Raw genomic sequence first — 23730 nt, 5'->3', positions numbered from 1 at the left:
TTTGTACGAACGAAAATTTATTTGAAATAAACTTGAAATGTATATATATTATATATATGTATGATGTTATCTTAGTTATAATTAGTGGAATGTAAGGAAACCATGGATCGGAATTCAAATAGTATCAGCACTACTACTTTTATCTTGTGATGAGTTATAAGTTATAGTTACAATATAAGATCAAATCTTTGAAAAGTTAAAGTACTTAATTTTTACAATATAACAATTCAAGCAAGTTATTAAGCATTCTATTAAGCACTCAAAATGTTGATATTAAAAAATAAAGTAAGTTGTTAATAAAGTAAATTGTTTATTTTTTATATATATGCTTTTAAATAGAATTACTTCATCATTTCATTATAATATATATATATATATTTTTTTTAATATTTTCATTATAATATATATTTTTTAAATAAAATAGAAAAATTTATTTTATGAAGTTTTTTTTATTACATAGTAATTTTTTTCTGTTTAGATTTCTCTTATCACTTTACGTCCATATAGCTCTAAAGTAAAATTAAATGATGTCGTTATAGTTAGTGCAACTAGAACTCCTATGGGATCATTTCTTGGAGGGTTATCAAGTTTATCTGCTCCAAAACTTGGAGCCACAGCCATTCAAGTAAATATTAATTTTATATTAATTTTGTATTTATTAACTGGCAATAAATTGTTATAAAATACCAATTAAAAATTATAACAGGCAGCAATCGAACGTGCTAGTATTCCCAAGGATTATGTTACAGAAGTATACATGGGAAATGTTTGTCAAGCTTTTTTAGGTCAAGCACCAGCAAGACAAGCTACATTATTTGCAGGTTTAATTTTGTATTATTTTACATATATCATGTCATATAACAATATCAATATCTATATTGGTAAATTTTTAAGTTAGGCCTTCCAAAGTCAACAGTATGTACAACAGTTAATAAAGTTTGTGCAAGTGGCATGAAAAGTATAATGCTTGCTTCTCAGTCATTACAATGTGGGCATCAAGAAATTATTCTTGCCGGTGGTATGGAGTCAATGTCCAATGTACCATTTTATTTGCCACGAGGGGAAATTAAATATGGTGGTATGAAACTTGAGGTAAATTTTCTAATAATATGTAATCAGTAAATTTTCTAATAATATATGAAAAATGAATATTTTTTATGTCTATTTGAATCTGAATGTAATTCATTAATTTTTGTATTCTTTATTTGTAATTGTAATAGGATGGTATTGTATTTGATGGTTTAACTGATGTTTATAATAAGTGTCATATGGGAAATTGTGCAGAAAATACTGCCAAGAAATTCAATATTACTCGTGATGAGCAAGATAAATATGCTATTAGCAGTTATAAACGCAGTGCTGCAGCATATGCAAATAAAAGCTTCCAAAAGGAACTTGTACCGGTTTTTGTACCTCAAAGAAAAGGCAATCCTGATATAATATTTAATGAAGATGAAGAATATAAAAAAGTTAATTTTGATAAATTTGGTAAATTAAATACAGTTTTTCAGGTATAAGATTGAGTTAATTAGAAATTACTAACACAAATTTCAAATAATTTTTATTTACTTTACTTTTCTAGAAGGAAAATGGTACAGTAACTGCTGGAAATGCATCAACCTTAAATGATGGTGCTGCTGCATTAGTCCTAACAACTGCAACAGTTGCTGAAAAAATGAATTTGAGACCTTTAGCACGAATTATTGCATTTCAAGATGCTGCAACTGATCCTATTGATTTCCCAATTGCACCGTCTTTTGGTATTTCTAAAGTAAATTTTTTACAATATATACAATAGAATGTTTGATAAAATTTTGAGAATATAAATTATTACACTATTATAATGATATGTATTCATTTTTTATAAAAATTATACAATATATATTATTTTCAGTTGTTAGAAAACACTGGAGTTAATAAGAATGATGTAGCTCTTTGGGAGATAAATGAAGCTTTTAGTGCTGTTGTAATAGCAAATCAAAAATTGCTTGATCTTGATCCAAACAAAGTAAACGTTCATGGTGGTGCTGTGTCTCTTGGTCATCCTATTGGGTGAGTATTTAGTTGTTTTTATGTACATGAATAATATTTAAGTTGCAAAACATTAAAAATTTTAGTATGTCTGGAGCTCGTCTTGTAGTACATTTAGCACATGCTTTAAAAGCTGGCGAAAAAGGTGTTGCATCTATTTGCAATGGAGGCGGTGGAGCCTCATCCATTTTAATAGAAAAATTGTAAGTTCATAACGGATAAAGTTTCATAAGGAAGACTGTAAAAAATATTTTTATTTCTTTTTACCATGCATGAAGATATACTATTTTTATATATCTATATAATTATTTTTTATACCATATTGTTACGATAAATAAATAATATTAAAAATAAAGTAAGAATAAAATTTTTGTTTCATTCTATAGGTATCATACAATATCTTCTCCACCAATATTAACGTTATATACAAAACATCATTGTCCACTTTGTGATATTTTAAAAAATGAATTGCGATTGCGTTTTTCTGGTCGTTATCAATTACAAGAAATTGATATTACAGCACTTGGAAATGAACGATATTTGAAACTGTATAAATATGAAATTCCAGTTCTTTTTTTAGAACGTCAGTTTCTTTGTAAACATCGTTTAGATTCGGAATTGTTGGAGCAAAAATTACAAGAATTTTCTAAAAATTGAAAATGATAAACAGTATCGAGTTGTATGTATTTTATTATTGGTCTTTATATTAATCGAATACGTGATTAGTAAATAAAAATTAATTAACGATCATTGATATATGAGTATTTTAGAAACAATAATAATGTAAACTAAAATATAATGCAGTAATATTTATTCAAGATTGGCAAGTATCGTCGCTCGACAAATCTTACAGTTCTCTTACTGCTTTCGCCTGTACTTGCTCACTTTGAATCGCCTACTCCTTTTCACCCTCTCTCTACTGTCTCTGTCCTCTTGCTTCTCTTTCTTTTCACCATTCAGTCTGAATACTCTCTTTCCGATGGATAAGCAAGTAGGCACGCACACGCTGACATGTCGAAGATCGGCAGTGAATTGGTGAATGCACGCATCAGACTCTCCTTGCCGACGTTCGTTCTTTCTTCAGTGCGTGCCTTACGCGGATAATGAAAAGTATCTGTTTCTTTCATATCATCTACGTGGCGTATTGTAGTGAATAATTTCTTTGAACTCCTGAAACACAAAAGTAAAAGAAGAGACTAACAAATACTTTTTAACATCGCAGAGATCAACAATAAATGTTGAGTTTGTTGCAACTGTACTATTGAAATCATACCAGTGTCCTATTTGATTTTTCGTGGGTCAACGTAACCAGTACCAAGAATAACGGAGTGAATAAATGTAAAATGACTCTTGATCTTGTTTAAAAAGAATTGTATGCCCAAATTTGGTGACTTGAGTATTCATGTGTCTTTCAAATATAAATAAACAAAAAGATGTTCAGAAAGAGTTTTAATAAAAGTGAAAATTCAAAGTTCGGAAAATGAATGGATGAATTATGTTATTACTTAAAAAACGAGATTTGAAAACCACAGTGAATAGTGTAAAATATTTAACTAAATGCAAATACATATGTGGAATTCCAAAGTAGCAACGAAGTTTCGAATTTTGTAATATTTCTGTTTATTAGTATTATAAATGTGAATAGAACACACCGAATTCAACTTTTTTTTTGTTCTAATAGAAGCGCGCTTTAGACTAAATAAACTCATAATATTTTGAGATGGCGTTATCTTCCGTCATGATCAGTTTACAAATTCTAGGCCATTGCTATATTTTAAAAAAATATCGACAGCTTTCATTTAGTTGAATAACTTATCAAATTTTATATATTATAAAATGACACAAATGAGGGAAGATATAATAAGTTTTGCATTTAATAAAGACCAGATTAAATAAGAATTGAAGATTTAAACTTTTAATCTATGAGTAAATAAGAATTTACCAGAAGAAATGAAATTGTTCATTAATGTTTACAACGTTATATCTTTTTTCGTGCAGCTATACTAGAAATTCATCAAGGATCTTCATTTTTGAACGTGCTTTTTAAAAATTTATTACGAAGGTATAGAAAATATTTAATATTTTATTCTACAAAGATTTACTTTTATATTCACTTTGCTAAATTTATATCGCGGTTTTACATGCATACAGGATTTGGTGAATTAAAAATATTCATAAATTATGTAACATAAATTATGATAAAAAAATATTATTTGTACCAAATCACAAAAATATTTGTAAACATGTAGTTGGCCTTCAAATATTGATATATATTACATGCTGTTTATATGTAACAGAGAATATGATTGTTAGTATATATTGTTCTAAATATATTCATAAGAAAGATATATGCTTATAGACGAAAATGCTTATGAAACAAATAGAAGACTCGTTGATCGTTTATTTTCTATTATTAATTATTGTTTTCTTGCATTCATTATCATTATTTTGTTAAGAATTAAATATGCATCGAATATTATAAATTATGCGAGATAAGATCTATATAAACTAAACAGGAAAATAACATCAATATATATAGAACTTAATATATATTTAATATAAAATTAAATATTTTCATTAAAAAATCATTTTGTGCGAGCATGTGAGCAAGTAGACTATTTGGCAATGTTGCTTTTTTTAGGATGTTGATTAATTTGAAGCTCTGTAAGAATATTCTGAAGCTGTTGTCCTGGTTCGTGATTCACGAATGAGTTATGTAGAGCCATAGCCAGCTGAGAAGGTCCGGTTACTGGTTACCTGTTACCCAGACAAGTGTGCTGGCAACAGGCTCGTCTTAAAGTATCGACCGTGACAGTCGCTCGATTCCAGTTACAGTTTTGTTTGATAGTTTTCCGACAATAATTTCAATTCACTTCTTTTTTGTTTACATTCTCAATCATACATCCATTAATAAAATGTATGAAAATCGTCATAGCCAATACAAATATTAAAGTTCTTTCTGTTACTAGGCATCATTCAGAAGAACAATGCGAAAACATCTTTGTGTTCCTCTGTTCTCAAGTACTAAAAGGAAATGACTCGGTTAATGAATGAATCATATTCTCTACCAACTCTGATGTAAATAATGTAACAGTCAAATTTTTAATACCGTTCATAACGTTCAATTTTTACGCGTTGAATTTTGTATTCAATTCTGCTGATCATGATCGCAATAAAAAAATAAAATAGATAAATAATTGTTTACTAGTTACGCCTCTTCGCTTATTAGACAATAGATCATAATTCGTATTATTATCGATCGATAATAGATACTAATGGAAGAATAATTGATACCACAATCGAATTTTAGATGAAATGTTATCAAGTAATAACACAATTTAGTAAATTTGCGTCAATAATGCTTTCAGTTGATATCGTATGCATTTTGGTAGGTATGAGAAATGATATTTATATTTACATGTTTCTCATGATATTTCCACGATCGTAAGACTAGTTTATAAATAATCGAACTCGTAAATTGCCTTTAGCATCACGTTGTTAATGATTCCTAATAATATAACGTCATTGGTGAAGTTGTAACTTATTTTCCTGAACGGTCCAGCATTCATACGTATTTCTTCATTCAACAAAGTTAAACAACAACTTCAAACAATAATAATTGTTTAAACATGTTAACTGCATGGACATTCCACAACGTTGTTCGATATTTCCAAAATAGTGAGTCAGTTATAGCAAGTTCTATAATCTATATAAAGAACAAAAAAAGTAATTTATATAATAAATTTCTACGTGGGAGAATAGTTTTATAATTACTGGTTTCCATCGTATCGGAACATGATGAAGATACATACGTATTTGGTTCCCAAGTCAAGCGAATGTAGGACAAGTTCAAATGTTGCATCGGCCCACTTTGTTCATGGGACTAAGCTAACCCGATCGTAGAAATTTAAAGGCATATAAAACAATGTACAAGGTTGTTACACTGCTTGAATTAAATAGACATTTTCTCGTTACAGTAATTAACCATTACAGAATGACCTCCAGCGAAGATGGTGATTTAATCGATCTTGGAAACGACATTTGTGTGCCACGGGTGCCGATTCAAGAATCATCGCCCGACGAACAGGAACATCTTCTCGACGTGTGCTTACCGAAGTTAGAACAAGCATTGTCATTAACAAGAAAGCAAGAACAAGTACAATGCGTAAGCGACAACGGTGATGTGTTAGTCACGTTAGGTCACGACCAAGTGGTGCCGAATCATAAAAGAATCGACGTCGTTTCATCCGATACGATAAAAAGGATTCGTGACATAACTAGGAACTTGGAACCAGTTATAAGAAAGACTTGTTCCGACATTAACGAAGAGCATCAAGACACTGTTGATTATGGAAATTCATCAAATAGCAGAGACGAACCTTGTCCTAGCGAAAAGTTCGAAGATGAGACGTTCGAGGCACAGGAAATCAATAATGCTTTCAATTTTCTGACAGAACACGACGACAACGAGGATCAGGCTGACGCGAGGTGTAATCATTACGATCAAGTTATAAACTCTGGACTAATCTTATTAACCTGCCGTACTACGAAAAGCGAAGATTTATTAAATTACCATGATAATGGTTCCTCGCAAGTTCTGAACTGTTGGAAAGACGCAGACACTGATTTAAACGATCCAGCTTTTGAAAATATTTCAAGGAAGAGTAGGTCTGATCCTGTTGATTATGATGAACTCGGAGCGAGTAACATTGGTCCTGAAAAACAAACATTTGTACGAACAAATAAAAGAGGATCATTTCAGCATACGCATCGTAAATCTTGGACGGAAGGAACTACACTTACAAATGCATCGCAGGATATATTTTCTCGATTCGACAGGTCAACTAGTTTAAGGGAATATAATTGCGAGCCATCGACTTCCAATGACATTCATCAGCAGTCCAGCTTTATTTCGAGGTATGACAATTTTATTATACTTATTCTTACGTCTCTTCACAAGTAATGAAACGTCAACTATTAGAAACAGGAAACGTGACATTATTATTAATATCGTCAATCTATTATATAATGTGCAACTTACGTGTTATGTTTTAGCAATTATTGAGTAACATTCCTTAATCAAGAAGTCGAATCCTTCAGATACAGTTAATAGATATAAAGTGGATATCTGTTGTACGATAGCACAAATCAAAACAGATTTGATTTATATTGAGTTCCTAGGAATAGAAAAAAAGATACTAAATTTTGTCGTGTTTCTATGAATAGAAGAGAAGGTTCAGAAGAAGGGCCAGAAGTTCTTTCGATACTGCACTATATTGTATTCGATTCTTTCTGTGCTCTAAGATGTAGTTAAACTTTCTTCTTCTCATTTTCAAATGCATAATGTTATAACGTTGTCACGTCATGGTAAAATGTAGCATGTTAAATTTGTTGACCTAAATTGAAATCAGTAATATAACTGGAAGATAGATTGTGAAAAATTCGTATGCGTATTCGCATGTAAATATCCGTGTGCGTGTAGTTTCGCTTCAAACTTTGAAAGAGCATCCGTTGCACGACAACAGCGACTAGCCGGAAGTACTGGCACGAGTTGTGTGCGAGAAGCGTGGATTCAAGTCAGCATTGAATAGATCTTTAAAGTGGCACGTGCAGCCACGCCTGAGAAACAAAAGTTTAGTTTAAAACTTTCTCCGTATGACCTGTGTCTCCTAAGTGTTTTTTTAGGATTCACGGGTATCTTCTTATCCTTCCTAAGACATCTAGGTAGCATACCTGACAGAACAAGAAGGAATATACTATACGCATATAATTTTTTTTTTTAATTGATGCGTAATTGTAAGATGAAAAAAAAAAAAGAAAAACGCTAAACTTAAAAACGATCGTTGCTTACAGCTGTTCAACGGAGAAAGGACTGGAGACGAATGGAGACGATCAAGAGGACGGATGTTCAGAATGTTCGGAAGTAGATTGGTCGTGGTTGGAGGAAGTAGAATATCCGCGGGCTACGGAGTCGTTAGCACCCGGTGTGGTTGACGCGGTTCAGGAGAACACCGAAGGAGGGAATGCATCCCCCACCAGTGAAAATGCGAGGCGCAGGCGCGGCCGCGAGCATCAGGCTACCGAGGCGGGCTGCAGTGCCGCGATGTCTGTCTCTGGGACGGTAAAGTCCTTAGTGGTTAATAGTTCACGATGGTCAACTGCCGATCCACTATCTGATTATAACGCCAATAATCAAGATGAAACTGTACATTGTAACAACGAAACTATCAATCGGGAAACACGCGATAACCCTGCGCTTGTTAACTCCTGGGTACGGGCCTCAATGAGACGTTTGCGCCACTTGAGATTACCGGAAGAAACTGAACGACAGCGAAACATCGATTCGAATAATTGCCGCGGTACGATCGTGTCCGCGCCAAACTCCCTGCCAGACATTGCTTTAATTGCTCCGGAAATATTAGCTGCCCAAACAAACGGTACTTCCGGCACCCTCCTCAGGCCGTCCAGCGCTCCTGTAAGAAACTTGAATAATTCAAACGTAGTGCCATCACGGAGAGGAGGTGGAAGACAATTTAGAGCAAGTCGATCGCAAAGGACGAGGAGCCGCGATATCGCTTCGAGGCAAAGCAGCGTTTTATCGTCGACCACGGGCAGTGACACAACTGCTTCAGGAACCACGACGTGCTCTAGCTCTTTTGGCGGTGCTTCCACAAGTCCACCTTCCAGCACGGCGACAAGTCCGCAACGTATCACTTCCAGGCGGTGAGAGTTCTCACTTTTTTTTTTTTAATTATTACTTGTTTTATTCGTTGTTTAGTCGTTGACAATAGAGAACCTAAAAGAAAAAAAAGGAAATATACATTTACTAATGCTCGTTTTCTTATTGTCAATGCCTCACGAGGTATTACTACGGACAATAAGCCAAACCGTTGTAGACTCTTGCTAAACTCGCGAACCGCGTCTTTCATTCTCGTTTGTTCAATCTTATTGCCACACTCACCGGAAATGAGAATCGGCTTAATGAGTTAGTTGTTGGTCGTTGCTCATCCATGCTTGACACTACTTGCGCTTTGGATCCTTCTTACGCAAACCACCGATACACTTCGTGGACAGAATATTAGGAAATTAATTTGAGAAGTTATTTCTATATAGATTTCTATCTAAATAATATCGTTTTTGTTTTATCATGTATTCTTATTCAATTTCATTTGAAATGTGGATGTTGATTTTTCTAACAGCAATGACACTGTCAAATCGATCACTGACGTATGACGTTGCAAGTAGCTTGGATACGTTGCAAGTAGCTTTCCTTTTCACAACGTTTAGTATGCTATACGTTGGAAATCAAGCAGTCCATGAATTGTTTATTTTGTGGTTAATTGTAATTAAATATATAATGAGGATTTGGAATGCACGCTCGATGCATACCGGGAATGGCAAACGACAAAAGTCGCGATAATTGTTCGTTGTCGTGTGCACTGTTTAAATGTGCGCATGCTTTACACTTTACAGTTCCGTCACGAATGCATGCGCTCGATGAAATGCGTTACGGTAACAGCCTAACAAATAGATCTTATTTTCTTTCATGTACATCACCTTGATCAATTTTCTTTCTGTATATAGAAAAGCAACAATTTCGTTTCTCAATGTAATCATCTGAGATAATGTTTCTCATTTCAATTTTTCTTTACTTTTATAGCTCAGACTTGCGGAGAATTTGTAAAATTTGAGTTGTTTGTACTCGCTTCTTTCTGAGATGATATTACTAGATATTGCATGCTACTCGGTTGAGTTTACAAAGGTCAATGATCTCGATTGCTCACAGATTGTTTCGCTGTCGATGAACCGCGTAACCTGTTGCACAATCTACATTCTAGTGTCATCGAGCATGATCTTTTGAGAAAAAGTCAAGAGAACTTCCTTGTAAGTGTCTGCTCGACGTGAGAAAATTTCAGATATCCGGATCTTAATTGCAGCAATTTTATTTTTTTTTTTTTATCTACAAAGTTATAAAAGCTTTGTTAGTTTAGATTTGACAATTGAACAATAAATAGGTCAATTTAATTGGATATACGTACTCGGTGTGTACTGTAACATCCACGGAACCATTGTAATTTAAACTGGTCACTTTCTCTTGTAATTCGATGGTTAGAACGCGTGTGTGCAATTGAACAAAAAGGTAGATCGGAGTTTCGCTTTACCAGAGTTTGCAATACGATTTTCCTGTCACTGAAGCATATTTTTGAAAACTTAGTAATTTCATTAATCAAAATAATAATACTTTCCAAAAATGGAAAAGGTTCAAAGGAGCAAGTGATTTTTAGACCGTGACCGCTCGTAATGTATCTGGATAAATAACCCTTCTTTTAACACCATAACGTCTGGTAACGTTAATGTAGCATCAGCAATTAACAACCAGTGATTTCATGCGATTTTGTATGTAGCGTTATACGATTTTCAGTAATTAGCGACTGGTGACGTTACACAGCGTCATGTGATTTTCATTTGTAAATTATTAACAGAACTTGTCGACCTTGGTGAAAACAGCCGTACATATATTTACCTGAAACAATAATTCGCTTAATTTTACATATTTCTACATTAGTCACATTTGATCTATTCTTGAATAAATATTTAGGATTTTTCAAAATTTATTCAAAGGTTCAAAATTATTAATACATTAAGTATAAGTACATAATGTTAATATCGAGTCTAACATTATAATATTGATTTCTGAACAATGAGTGTTGTTTTTGGGTCAGTAGTAGTATGGGAATATTGTAGCTCCAAGTCAACGGTACTGCTTGGTGGAGCTCATTTAACGGTATATCCATGTAATAATTGTATTACTTTCCTTAAAATTTTATAATTGACTATTTTCATTAAACTCATCTGAGTCTAGAAAGAAAAATGAAACATAGTATGAGTATTAACTATTATTATTAAGAATTTTATACAATAACAATAAATAACATAACAATAATAAAACTTTTATACAAATAATAAGATCTATGAATATCAGGTGGACGTGCATGTGCATGTTTCTTCCTATTCATCATGTTTCAAACAAAGTGTTTGTACAAATACATCTTGACAAATAAGTATGTAATATTCAGAATACCGGCGTCAGTTGTCTAATACATTGACAAATTTTTCTTTATTTTTCTTATTGAAAATAGTGAAAAATAAAGCTTGTTTCTTCATAAATGCAAAAGATTAAGAAATCACTTTTTGTCATAAAAGAAATGCAAAAGATTAAGAAATCACCTTTTATCATAAAGGAAAGATGCGACATATAAGATTAGTTGGTCTTCTTGTGTTATTTGTTGTAGAAATCAAAAGGATTCATCCAAGTATTCTTGGATGTAGTTAACAAATATATGATTTTTCTCTTTGTGTCTTTCATTTCTTTGAAAAGTTTTTGTAAAAACACTTTTATATTCATCGAAATATTTTCTGAAAAACAAACGTTTTTTTGTGATTTATGTGCGATTTATATGATAACTATTAGAAAAAACTAATATTAGTATTTGGAAAAAGTTAGAAGTACGGCTGTAATACGTATAATTCGGGTATGATACTAACTGGAAGATTCAGACAGTTCGAATTTCTCTCGTCCAGAGTTCTTTTCACAACATTCTCATGCTTAAACGGATGTTATCAGATTAAATAATCTTCCTTTTCTCTTTCACCGCTCTCTTTTTTACATTTCTTTACTGGTGATGTAGTAACCAGAGTGCGTGACTTCGGTTCACCTTCCTGCGTATTATCATTAGACTATGTTGAATGCAACTGCGTACGTGCCTGGTACATACACATAATGCATGTGAAATACTAACTGAAACTTGAGTTGTAAATGTCAGTTATGAAATGTTCTTTTAATAGGAAAAATTATACTTTAATAGGAAAAGTTTTATTGTTGATTATTTTTTCGAAGTTTTAACAATCCAATGGTTTCCTAGAAAAATAATGTAATTTCAATTGTTTACATCTTATTGCACATGAAGCTTGAAAGTATAATCAAATAATAATTTAATGGGATAGGCGGATAAAAACACGTTTTTAGAAACAAACATTTACAAAAAGGCATATGAAATGGAAGAATATTCTGTTAGTAACTACTGATCACCCGCATGTGTGGTTCTCAGTTCTACTTGTTGTATTTATAGTCAACAATATATATGTCTAAGCGTTTCGTGTGAAATTTTTTGTGGTCAAAAACGAGACGAAACTGAGACGAAAGTCACTTCGTGTCTGGCTTTTGCGGTATTATCTCGTGCACGATCAAGGAATAGATATCAAATGAAATTTATTATGCCGATTATATTAAAATTATATTAAAATGATGTTATATTCCATTTTACGTATTAAATATTACTAAGTATCTAATTAAAGATATTTGATTATTGTATTTTTCGCGCGAACTTTTTAATTAGTAATTTGACGTTATGAAAATTATTATATTAGATATTTATATTTATCTACTCATTATCAGCATTATATAAATGGTTTTATCGATAAATAAATTTTACATTGGTATATATAATTGGCATAGTATATGAGAATATTTATTTTTTGTTAATGAAATTATTCTCTTTGTTACTATAGTGTGCATGCACCAACATAGCTACATTATTAGAACAAGAAAAAAGAATTATTTAAACTTTAAGTCTTACAGTCAAAACTTTCTCTAATAATCAATTGCAATGTTTTCTTAATCTGATTTACTTCGTCTGTCGCAATACACATCACTTTCGTAATATTGTTAATAGATAGTATGAATCACATACTGTGTAATTCATAACTTGACTGATTTTTCATTTTCTGTTGTTCAGAAAGTACAACAGTTGACAAATCATGATTTATCGAATCTCTTTTTTTTCCTTCCAATAAGTTTTGATTGCTCTCGAAAAACTTTCTAAAGTTCAAGGAAATTATTTTGAAAAATTTTCAAAAATATTTTGGTCACGGTGAAAAAGATTAATGGTTCACACGGTAGTTCCTCAAATTGGGTTTTCACACTGAAAATTTTAGGGTTTATTAAATATCAAAGACGAATATTAATTTGTTAAATATCGATAAGCGATTAATGAACGGTTGAATCGTAATTCTGATCATTTTGACGAGTGATCGAGCACGCAGGCGTAAATATACACGTGCGTTCGTCTACCTTGTTCGTCACGTGACTCTAACCGGGTACAGTTATACATTGGCTCGGAGGGATCCCACGTACTTACATACATACGTACGGTTCACCGGCAATCGTGCATTCAGTATAGTGAGTTGTTCGAAGCACGAGTGATCGTGGATTCTTTGAAAGTTTGACCGCGATAATGCGGCAATTTGTTCCCGAATGTTCGTCAAATGCAACGACGTTTCATTAATCTGCCGCTTCTCTGTCGTTTGTGTATCGATTTTGTGTACTACCACGAGGTGTCAGTGATTCCTAATACTTCCTGTCGTTTCCGCATCTTACTTGAAAAAAAGAGAAAAAAGAAGAGAGAAAGAAGTTGCAAGAATTCAAAGTAACAACGAATATAACTATTTGTCAGTGTCGCATCGTTTTTTTCTCGGCGTTTCGCGACTCCGCTGATCGATAATTCACGCGAAAGAAACAAGCTCGCTCGGAACACAATGGTGTATACCTGCTTGAAACGCTATCGATCGACTAAATTCCATTTCATATTCATGTCAAAGATCAAAGAATGTTCTTTGCAGAGATATAATTTCGTTTCGAGATTGTCCGAATAACGGGCCAGATTATAAGAGGGATTCACTTCTCCTGGAGGAACCTTCGTTGCGTACGTGACAATTGCTTCGAATGTCATCGTTTCGGCGTGTATCTGAAAACTCGGGAAACAGTTAAGAGAAACGATGAGTATCGACGTACGCATACGGAACGATGACTGTCTTTCAAGGATTGTGCCCGAAGCGTTATGTTAGTTGGTAAATCTTGGCAAGCACAAGTTGCCTTAGTTGTAGAATCGATCGTCCCACGGAGAAGCCATATGCCTTGCGTAAAGTTCTCGTGTGACTCGTTCGCTAAAAATTCTACAATTAAAAAAAAAAGTCTGTTGCTCTTTTTTATCTCTTTGCTTTGTTATCTCTTTCTTTCTTTTTTTTTTTTTTTTTTTCCCAAAGAACGACCAAACGAAAGTGATTCACTTACTATATCGGGAACATTGTGACGGGGTGGCAGCGAGAAACTTTAACCGTTTTTCCCAAGACGAACGAGCGATCGAAAATCAATGGAACCCATTGATCGATTATCGCGATATGAAAACGACTGAAGTGTAACGTACTTAAATTGCAGTATCGATCGGTCACGCCGCTATCGATCAACAATCGAAGATGTTTAGATAACTTGGTTTGCTGATACTTGGATATATTTAACCTTGTACTTCTCGTGAATTAAATGATCGTAAGTCGTACTCCGCAAGAATTTCGAACGTGAAATTGTTGAAAAGTTCGCGGAATACACAAAGAAAAATGCAAAATTGGGGGAAAAAGGAACAGACGAACGATGCTTTGCGTGAATGTGAAAACAAGCCAATTGTACGATCAAGACAATAGGAGACGAACGAAACCGTAAAATTGTTCCTCGAAAGCAAGACGCCAGAAAGAGGGGCACAGTTTTGAAATTCGATTGTTCTTGCCACGTTGAACGTACCGAACGTCGGAACCTTGAATGATCGTGAATCTAGCAAGTCGATTCTTCTACCAGTCGTAAGAAATTTTCGTTTCTTAGTTTTTTATAATTAACCGGAGAATCCATTGAAAATTTGACAAGAGAGAGAACTGATTCTTTGACGTGTCAATCGTTGGTTTTTGAAAAGGAGAGGATAGAACACTGAGAAAGAGTTTTGAGAAGAAGGAAAATCTTCAGAACACCGTGCAAACGGTCATCGACATCATTGGCATCGTAATATGTATTCAAGATGAACCACGATCCAACCATTTGTCGCCAATACTTTTACTGTAGTCAACGTAGACATCGTATCAGGTATACTCTCTTTGATCGTAAAAATTTCTTTTTATCGTTTGATTAATTCCGAAAATAAGTGGACAGTAATAAGTCACTTATGGACAGCGTTAACGGACAAGGGAAACGTTACGATTAACCTGTTGACTTTTAGATCATCTAGATCGTCTCTAACCTCTGTGAAGTCTTTCTTCCAATTTACCTCGGTAACAGGCTTAACTGTTCATAGATTGAGCCGAAAGGAGTTACTGATCATCGAGTTGCTTTCCTTGAGAAATCAAGTTGGCACGTCCCTGAGAACTAGATGGTTCTATGATCAAGGACCTGAAACCTACGACGATAATCGGGTTTGGAGAGAAATCACTGAAAAGGGGAGACGTTTTTTAAAAGGGGAAAAGAATTGAATAACAGTATCAATTTTGAATCAAGGTTGCCACTAATGAATTACGAATCGCTTCTAAACACGGTATACCATCCTACTTGTTGTATTTACTTGTCAAAGCTAAACATGTTTCATCAACTTTTTTTTTTTTTGTTACAAAGGTTCACTGCTATACGTAGCATATGCTGTTTGTACGTGTTGATGAAGGCTTCCTCAGAGCACGAGATCTCTTTCGTTCCCACGGTCTCATTGTATTGCATACTGTGATAATATTCCATGGAATTAGTTATACAGATATCTAACTCGAAAAACTCTGTTTTTCTTGAATTCTTTCAGTGAAAGGAACAGTTTTTTTTATTATTTTCGTGCTTAGACGGTGAATTTAGTTCAGCACGGTGACTATCGCAACGAATCTACTGTTCGCGTGCTTCCAGTCTCGTGTATTATTAGGACACACCACTAAAGATATCGTGGTCATTAGAAGTGGTCAGTTTATTGATTAATCGATAGAACCTTTTTACTCTTGCTTTTATATCCTTGGAGTTTCAGGATTCGAGTATTCGTGACCCGAATTATTTTCAAGATCGTAGCCGATCAATTATACAGCGTGAAATCGGTCTCAACGCATTTCTATATTTCTAGCGTTGATCATTTTCAAGATGTCTAATCGCAACAGGATTTTCTTCGTCGCTTTATGAAACAATAATTGTAGAATGTTCGTTCTAGATGAACCGAAGAGCGGTCGATTTGTATTGAAAGAGATCTACATCTTGATCGAACGGTCCGCAAAACAGCGCGGTAATAAGGATTCGTTATCTAGAATCGAGACGATCTTCGTACTCATACGGGTATGAATAATTCACGAATCGTCGTCTAAAACGTCAGGAGAATTGCGAGATTGGTGCAGTGAAGGTGGCAGAGACATACTAACTCTTCGTATTCCTCACGCAAAACAAGGTCGAGTTGCGCCTTTAAGTTGGAACCACGTAGGAATGTTTGAGTCTCCTTTAAGTATTCATCTCTTTATTCCGTGATAACGGTACATCGATGATTCTCGATCTTTTATCGTAACAATCGTAGCTTTTACTTGTTGTTACTGTTGTTATAAATTGTTGGCTCCTCATTTTCTCCATTTCTTCTTTACATACATATAACTCACACTCTGTTTCATATTTACCATAAAATGAACAAATGATGTCTCAGTTGTCTACAGTTGAAAGTGTAAAATTATTTTCATTGCAACTCTGTTATGATAAAAAATAACGTTTAAAAATAATGACACAGATATTCTGTGTAGTAATCTCGTGTTCGATGTGTCGCGCGATTGAATCCTGATATAGGTTTTCATTTGCCGCAACGCAGTCCCAATCGACCGTGAATTTTCTTCGGTAAGAGCGACAAATACGATACAATTATGTTCGACCCAGTTTTATGTCAAATCGATATAACCTTTAACATGATTGTTTTACATACTCTTATCACGAGTTGTCAACCACACAATGATATGCTTAATGCCGTACCTAGTATGTATATGTATCATTTCGTTTTATGTCGTCCACTTTCCAAACGATGATCTGTAATTCTTTGATTGATTTGTCACTTTCTTTTAAGATGTTTAATTTATTTATACAAAATAAAGTTAAATAAATGCAATAACGTATTAATCATTTTCTTCTTTTCTTCTAACTTCTTTCTCTCTTCTAAACGAAACACTGTATCTTTTTTTAGAGTATGTGACAGACAAAGAGATGTTGATAGGGATGAAGATAGAGGAGAAGACGAGGACGAGGATGCTAATCCATTGGGAAAATGGCCACATGCTCTTAGTCCAGCCTTGGCATGCCTTAGTTGCACCCTTGGTCTTTTCAATATAAGTAGATTTTCTATTCTTAGTGTACAATTCGGAGGTGAGTATAGAAACTGCTATTAGATATGTACTTGTAAGTACTTGTTACTCACATTTAATTGTTTTATCCTTTCAGCAAATTTCATTGTGCAGTTCCTGATTTTGTCTTTGGTATTGGGTATCCCACTTTTGACATTGCACGTATGTCTCGGTCAAAGATTGGCGGCTGGATCCGTAGATATGTGGAAAATTTCACCCCTCTTCCAGGGTGTTGGTATAGCTCTTCTAATTGCACAAGCATTCATCGGTATTTACAGTATCGTTGGTGTATCCTGGATGTTCGTGTACTTTAGGTCTGTCGATTTTTTGATAAAGATAGATTTTTACTTTAGCAAGGAAATGTATGACAATAATGACCTATCTATATTTTTCTAGGGATTCGTTTATAACGAAGCAGGACAAGTACCGATGGGCAGAACCGTTTTCTTTGTACAGAGAAGATAAACCTACGCAGAATAATAGTAATTTGCATAAATTATACGAGACAGTACCAGATTATTTTAGCGGCGTTGTTTTGCAAAGACATCATTTAAACGAGTCAGAGCCTGGTGTTGTAACGTTAAAGTTTCAAGTAGCTTTCAATTTAGCTGTTGTATGGATGATTGTGTTCGTATCATTAAGCAAAGGTAATGATTTTGCTCAGTGATCTGTTTTTCTTGTTGTTTTCTTTTAATATTTGATAGTTATTCGACAATTATCAGGTTTGAGATCCTATGGCAAAGTAGTATACGTTTTTACATTGGTGCCTGTATTTGGTACTTTGGTTCTTTGTACGAAATTACTTGGTCTCACGCCACCAGGCTCCATACATCAACTTTTTCCTGCCACTGTATGGACTGAGTTTTTCATTAATGGCAAATCATGGATAGCAGCATCTATCGAGGTTTTCCTTACTTGGGGATTACTTGGTGCAGCTGCTATGCAGGTAATTATGACGTACTGTTAACGTTATATTCAGCTAACGCAATTCTTGAAAATATTATCGTTTTTCTAGATAGCTGCTCACAATAAGCACAAGCATCTATTACAACGAGACACAAGTTTAGTGATTGTGTTAACTATCGCAGTTCTACTACTCGCAGCTTTTCTGGCAAATACTTGCGTACAAGTTCTGAAACATCACGGATATATTTACATACCTAGTTCGTTTGGTAAATGATATGACAATTTATTATCAATTCAAAATGATCTGAATTTCAAAGTTATGCTTATGCGTAATATATTATTTCTGTTTTAGAAAGAATATCATCATACATGTTTATGAGACCCGTGAACCAACCAGCACCACCGGGATACAGCAGTACACCAGAAAGATTTATGGCACATGCATCGTTTATTGTTGGAGAACGTGTAACTCGTCCTGGTACAGACTTCAGCGTTGAATCTGGTTATCAAGCCTTGAGATTTTCAACTGAATTAGTTCCTGCGACGTTGGCGTTACTAGGCACTGAGCAAGTGTCGCCGTTCTGGGCAATCCTTTTTTATTTTATTCTTATACTATTTGGAATAGCTCAACAGGTACGCAATTTAAAACATGACAACCAAAATCGAAGATACAGAACTTTTAATATTACAGCTAGCAATATGGCATTGTGTGATAACTGGTATCATGGCAATTAATGCGAAAATGATGAAGTTATGGGAAACTACTATTACATTCTTCAGTTGTGCTTGTGCTTACATACTAGGTTTACCTATGGCTACCGAGGTAAATATAATTATTTACATTTATTTAGTAGTTCTTGATTTTATATTTTTACATTTTATATTGAATTTTGAAATAATTATATAACTACTGCTGAGAATAACTTAAGTTATTGCTGTTTTGTTCAAGTGTGGAATTTAGAATTCTATTCTTATCAGACAAGCCCTGTAATATTCTATTTACACAGATAACGATTATCACTTCACAAGTTCTGATTAAGCATTTTATCAGTATCGTTAGAGTCACCGAACGTTTCAGAAAATGAGTAATCAAGTTAATTCTATAGTACGGCGAAGCGTACCTTGTTATTTTTGCAATGAATTTCTAGAAGAAAAATATCTATATGATCACGTGAAACATTGTGGATCGGTCTTAGAAGAATGTCCTTTCAAGTGTGGAGTTTACGTGCCTCGAAATATTATGGAAGATCATCGGAAAACGTGTAAAAATATTACTAAAGAGAATAATCAGTTCAAGGAAGTCCAAGATTCTTTATGGAGAAACAAAGTATTCTCTGCTTTAACATTGCTTCGTTCTGTAATAAACAATGAGGAAAAGGAGCGCAGAACCCTTCAGAATACTATGTCTCAATGTTTAAAGTTATTAAATTCTCAACAAGAATCGATTGATTCTTTGCGATTTCAAATTTCCGAGACAACAGAAACATGTCGTCAATATAATACAACATTGAATCAAAGATTAAATGATTTAGAAGTGATATGTGATTGCATGGAACAACGCACCAAATTAAGTTTTCAAAGTATTTCGGAACAACTGAAACTTTTACACGATGAGTTGACTAACGAACAAAATAAGCACGATAGAATACTTGATAATTGGTGCTTAGAATTAAAAGATCTAAAAGCTTTTATAAAAAAAGAGAGCGTACACATAAATGACATTTGGCAAGAACAACAACAGTTAATTCACGATCTTAAATTAGAATTAGAAATGAGATGTAAAAATTCGAAGGAATTAATAGATCAGCAAGAGCATGTAATCGAGAAAATAAAAAGTTTAGAAGAAGAAGTAGAGCGGCAATCAGAAACTGCAACCAGTCAGAAAAGTAACATTAAAGGATTGAAGTTTCAATTGAAAGAAAATTTAAAGTATCTGGAGGAATTGATCGTTGATAATTCAAAATTTAATAGTCCGGAATTTCTTGAATGTCCGTGTAAACAGGAATGTTTCGAACAATATTCAACTAATGGTCGTCTTCTATGGAGAATTGATCGCTATAAGGAAAAAATGACCGAGGCGAAAGAAAGTGACTGTGTAATTTACAGTCCAAAATTTTTAAACAAAGAATATGGATATACCTTAAGAATGAAACTATTTCTGAATGGTATAGGACAGTGGAAAGATCGGCATATTATCGGATGCCTGCAAGTTGAAGCCGGAAAATGGGACCCCCTGTTAGATTGGCCTTGTGTCCTTAAAGCAACAGCCACATTGAGAAATCAAGAAAATCCAGCAAACGATATAAAAAAAATCGTTAAAGCTGTAGGGCAAGACAAATCGAATCCTAAGGATGTGAATAAAGAAGCTGGCATTTACATGTTTATCCCACATACAACTTTAACTCGATACTCTGGATATGTTCAAGACAATACACTGTTTTTAGATATTCAAGTAAAAGATATAAGAACTAGCGCTTCTACGCCATCCTTAACGTCATAAGTAACGGAAATATCAAAGAAAATTATTAATATAATACTAGATGTCCATACGCGTATCTATAAATTGTACAATATTCTTAAGTAAACGTAAAAGTAGATTTTATTTGTTTCATGGGAACTTAAACTTTTGTTTATAGTTGGGCATACACGTCGTATATTATCTAGACTACACAATTGGTGGTACTTGGTGGATAATGATTTTATACTTGGTGCAAGTTGGTGCTGTATTCGCAGTGCGAGGACGTCCACATAGTGGTGAAGCGGTGGTAGCCGAATTGTTTCCTCCAACTGGTCGATGTCTCAGACACTGGGCTGGTCCACTTTTGTCATTCACGTGGAATGTCGTGCTACCTGTAATTCTTATGGTATGTTTTTGTCAAAATGTTTATTACTGTAAAAAATTACAGTAATCATGGACGAGTTATTATTAATTTAAAATCAACAGATTCTTAGCATTACGGTATTTAAAAATGCTGGATTTCGAGAACTTTACTCCTATCGGCGTACCGCTAGAGAATACTGGTCAATTTGGGCAAAACAACTTGGAGCTACGATTCAGTTAGTACCAATATTAACAATACCGGCAGTGGCTATCATACAGACATGTCGATATTTGAACAATGGTCCGCCTGATATATTTGACGTAAGGATTCAATTGAATTTTAACAAACTAATAATTAAATTAATAATATTTCTTACTTTCTATTCTCTAACGTACTAATTTACATATTTTACATCAATTTTTGTTTATGCTAACATTAGAACAATCAAATGGAAGTTAATGTAAATCACTGCGAACAATGCAATGGTGTAAGTTTTCTTTTCTACTTGCTGCACATCTTACATCTACCGTATAAACAAAAAGATGCTCCTTCTTATTTTATCTATATGTAATGTATTGCATTATCAGTAAATGAAAATCCTAATTTTGCAGAGAATTCAATTGTTGTATCGACCATCTTTGGAACCGGATGATTCTCGAGACGGGCAGACGCATACTGGGAACGATATGAGTACCAGTATTCACGGCAATGGTATTGTGCATGCGACAACCGAAGTGCCGTTTGAAGATCCACCGCCAAAATACACACCTCCTCCAAGTTATACCACAGCAACGGGAGCGAGAATAGCGAAAATGTTACGGCAAAGTTTTCGAAGAAGTGTACGTCGAATAGCGAATGTGCTCGGCGAGAGCAGCACACCGAGACAGAGACCGGCGCTACAACCTCCACCCCCTGATTACGCCACTGTACTTGTAGAAATGAATCAAAGTAGACAAACGCAAGACGTAACGATTCACATAACTGAAGTAAGAAACGAGAACGCCAATTCTAACATTCAGAATAATGCTACCGAAAGACATAGACCTAACACGATAGATAGAACGATGAGAATCGGCGCGGTAGAACGTTCAGTAGGAAGAACGCATTCGACGCTCGAGAGACCTCGTCGACCGTGTATAACTTCATCGAGCAGTTCGAATTTGACTGCGGTTGATGTGGCTAATTTACTTCGTAGTAGCATTAGAAGAGGGACTACGCGAACTCAACAGTCTCTGCGTAGAAGTTTTTGCCACGACGAATCGACGGTAGCAGCGTCCGTTGAGAATCTAGTCGAGGCTGCAGCGCCGATCGGTGAAGAATCTTTGGTCCTTCCGAAGGACGTGTCTCTAGTCTCCAATGAACAGGCTAACGATAATAGCGACGATAAGAAGACTGCCGAAGAAACGGACGAGTCCGTTTCTGTGATATAGACTATATCTTTTCTTTCGAGCCTTTATGAAGAATAATATGACTGTTATTTAATTTCTGCTGCATAGTGTTACGGTGATTTATTCCTTGTTTCATTTGTATCAATATGCGTCTTTGCAAACTATTCAATATAATATAATATAAACAAATTGCCGATGATATCATCGATGATATCAATAAATGAAAAATTAATTTTATCTTTTAGACTGAATTCAGTATTTTCTAATCTTGTCACATAAATAATGGCATAATTTCTTATCACTTTAATTACTGTGACGCGCAAATGAAAATCGGATAGCAACGTGCAGTGAAACATATCATAAACTCGTTTTGTTACTTACTATAGACATTGATTTTAGATTGTGTACGTTAAATTTTATTAATGTTCAATTTGCTTTTAACCAGTCTATTTTAGCATTTTGGCATTTTTTTTAATTAAGACTGTGCAACTAAAATGTTTATGTGTAATATACTGCTGTAACTTTTTAGTAGATTCATGATATTAGTGTACATAATATTTTAACAAATCTTAAATTCGCTTAAGCATTTTGTTCGTTAATTATGATGGCTGTTTAGTGTTACAATAATCTAATCCGTCCAACATCCATCAAAGTCTACATATTAATTTTTGAGCAGTGGTTAATATGCAGGCTAGACCAGCTAATTGGGATCACTTAAATATTTATATATCTTACTTGTTATATGAAAATGCTTCTCAGGACAAAATTATATTCTATACATTCACTCAGTGCGATTCTTTATTTTCTTTAAAGATATTAAGATACTTATATCAAAAAATGCTTACTTAAAAAATATTACAATTTTAATTTTACTAGATTTGTGTATGAACGAGAAGGAAAGTAAATAAGTACACTATTTATAAGTGTTCTTTTTTTTTCATACATCAAATTTTATGAGATTAATGTTGTTTTTTTAAATTAAGTATTTTTAGATACAAATACCTACTTTATATATAGAGAATAAATAAACATATCAATAAATAGATAAAAAGATATAGAGTTCCATTGAAAAAAATTCCAATGACCTTAAAATCTTGTAAAAGATTACTATTTGAAGAAGTGTCCTCTGGTATGTTTATTTTCTGATATAATACAATTTCCTGAGAAATAACATACTTTCAAACAACAAAAATTAGGTAAGATAGATGTTTAGGTGATACTATGTAGCTGATTCACCTAGTATATACAACGTATACGTTTATTTGGAAAAATCATGAAAAATAAAGAAAAGAAAATTTTATACTGCAATCGGAATTATTTGTTAGATAATATATATGTATAAAAAATGAAAAATCATTGAACTAATTAGAAAT

At 33.7% G+C, this 23730-nt stretch overlaps 3 protein-coding genes and 3 long non-coding RNA genes across 13 annotated transcripts; 3 read left to right on the top strand and 3 right to left on the bottom strand.

The window, feature by feature from the left end:
- Positions 1 to 70: 70 nt before the first annotated feature.
- Positions 71 to 4093, top strand: LOC122529418 (acetyl-CoA acetyltransferase, mitochondrial). Of its 5 annotated transcripts, none has more exons than XM_043655550.1 (9): positions 71 to 285; positions 479 to 625; positions 707 to 821; positions 899 to 1092; positions 1221 to 1511; positions 1583 to 1771; positions 1895 to 2052; positions 2118 to 2234; positions 2418 to 2781. In XM_043655550.1, exons 1-9 carry the CDS (start codon positions 265 to 267, stop codon positions 2686 to 2688), a joined length of 1503 nt encoding a protein of 500 aa, XP_043511485.1. In that variant the 5' UTR covers positions 71 to 264; the 3' UTR covers positions 2689 to 2781. The 5 variants fall into 5 exon arrangements, with proteins under 5 accessions (XP_043511485.1, XP_043511487.1, XP_043511486.1 ...); XM_043655552.1 differs by having other exon boundaries at positions 73 to 289; XM_043655551.1 differs by having other exon boundaries at positions 73 to 301.
- Positions 4094 to 4427: 334 nt separating this feature from the next.
- On the bottom strand, positions 4428 to 7972 carry LOC122529425. The gene is made up of 5 exons (XR_006306797.1): positions 7883 to 7972; positions 6835 to 7764; positions 6605 to 6746; positions 5450 to 5737; positions 4428 to 5055 (listed from the first exon to the last, which is right to left on the bottom strand). It is a non-coding gene; the product is annotated as an uncharacterized LOC122529425 (long non-coding RNA).
- Positions 5599 to 23145, top strand: LOC122529412 (sodium-dependent transporter bedraggled). Of its 3 annotated transcripts, XM_043655529.1 has the most exons (14): positions 5599 to 5709; positions 6009 to 6948; positions 7885 to 8754; positions 17085 to 17263; positions 17339 to 17555; positions 17638 to 17888; positions 17964 to 18187; positions 18257 to 18413; positions 18500 to 18780; positions 18839 to 18970; positions 20784 to 21011; positions 21092 to 21289; positions 21409 to 21456; positions 21581 to 23145. In XM_043655529.1, exons 1-14 carry the CDS (start codon positions 5661 to 5663, stop codon positions 22397 to 22399), a joined length of 4593 nt encoding a protein of 1530 aa, XP_043511464.1. In that variant the 5' UTR covers positions 5599 to 5660; the 3' UTR covers positions 22400 to 23145. The 3 variants fall into 3 exon arrangements, with proteins under 3 accessions (XP_043511464.1, XP_043511463.1, XP_043511465.1); XM_043655528.1 differs by lacking the exon at positions 5599 to 5709 and having other exon boundaries at positions 5737 to 6948; XM_043655530.1 differs by lacking the exons at positions 5599 to 5709; positions 21409 to 21456 and having other exon boundaries at positions 5737 to 6948.
- Positions 8747 to 10551, bottom strand: LOC122529426. Of its 2 annotated transcripts, none has more exons than XR_006306798.1 (3): positions 10071 to 10551; positions 8993 to 9991; positions 8747 to 8827 (listed from the first exon to the last, which is right to left on the bottom strand). It is a non-coding gene; the product is annotated as an uncharacterized LOC122529426 (long non-coding RNA). The 2 variants fall into 2 exon arrangements; XR_006306799.1 differs by having other exon boundaries at positions 8753 to 8827; positions 8908 to 9991.
- On the bottom strand, positions 10723 to 14264 carry LOC122529424. Its single transcript, XR_006306796.1, has 6 exons — positions 14162 to 14264; positions 13638 to 14043; positions 13234 to 13467; positions 11578 to 11950; positions 11260 to 11448; positions 10723 to 10890 (listed from the first exon to the last, which is right to left on the bottom strand). It is a non-coding gene; the product is annotated as an uncharacterized LOC122529424 (long non-coding RNA).
- On the top strand, positions 19010 to 20888 carry LOC122529420 (TNF receptor-associated factor 5). The gene is made up of 2 exons (XM_043655555.1): positions 19010 to 20712; positions 20762 to 20888. The coding sequence occupies exon 1, from the start codon at positions 19229 to 19231 to the stop codon at positions 20645 to 20647; it is 1419 nt and encodes a 472-aa protein (XP_043511490.1). The 5' UTR covers positions 19010 to 19228; the 3' UTR covers positions 20648 to 20712; positions 20762 to 20888.
- Positions 23146 to 23730: the final 585 nt, after the last annotated feature.

Source organism: Frieseomelitta varia, unplaced genomic scaffold, assembly GCF_011392965.1.
Source record: "Frieseomelitta varia isolate USP_RPSP 00005682 unplaced genomic scaffold, Fvar_1.2 scaffold_285, whole genome shotgun sequence".
Classification (NCBI taxonomy): domain Eukaryota; kingdom Metazoa; phylum Arthropoda; class Insecta; order Hymenoptera; family Apidae; genus Frieseomelitta; species Frieseomelitta varia.
The sequence above is the reverse complement of the archived record's forward strand: the minus strand, read 5'-3'. Positions and strand labels throughout refer to the sequence as shown.

What these genes read in the sequence shown, in the direction of transcription:
- LOC122529418 (XM_043655550.1), top strand. Translation starts at nt 265, where the DNA reads ATGTTGATATTAAAAAATAAA. An exon ending in TTGGAGCCACAGCCATTCAA is followed by an intron (nt 626 to 706) that starts GTAAATATTAAT and finishes AAATTATAACAG; the next exon opens with GCAGCAATCGAACGTGCTAG. An exon ending in ATGGTGGTATGAAACTTGAG is followed by an intron (nt 1,093 to 1,220) that starts GTAAATTTTCTA and finishes TAATTGTAATAG; the next exon opens with GATGGTATTGTATTTGATGG.
- LOC122529412 (XM_043655528.1), top strand. Translation starts at nt 5,957, where the DNA reads ATGTACAAGGTTGTTACACTGCTTGAATTAAATAGACATTTTCTCGTT. An exon ending in CAACGTATCACTTCCAGGCG is followed by an intron (nt 8,755 to 17,084) that starts GTGAGAGTTCTC and finishes ATCTTTTTTTAG; the next exon opens with AGTATGTGACAGACAAAGAG. An exon ending in TCTTAGTGTACAATTCGGAG is followed by an intron (nt 17,264 to 17,338) that starts GTGAGTATAGAA and finishes TTATCCTTTCAG; the next exon opens with CAAATTTCATTGTGCAGTTC.
- LOC122529420 (XM_043655555.1), top strand. Translation starts at nt 19,229, where the DNA reads ATGAGTAATCAAGTTAATTCTATAGTACGGCGAAGCGTACCTTGTTAT.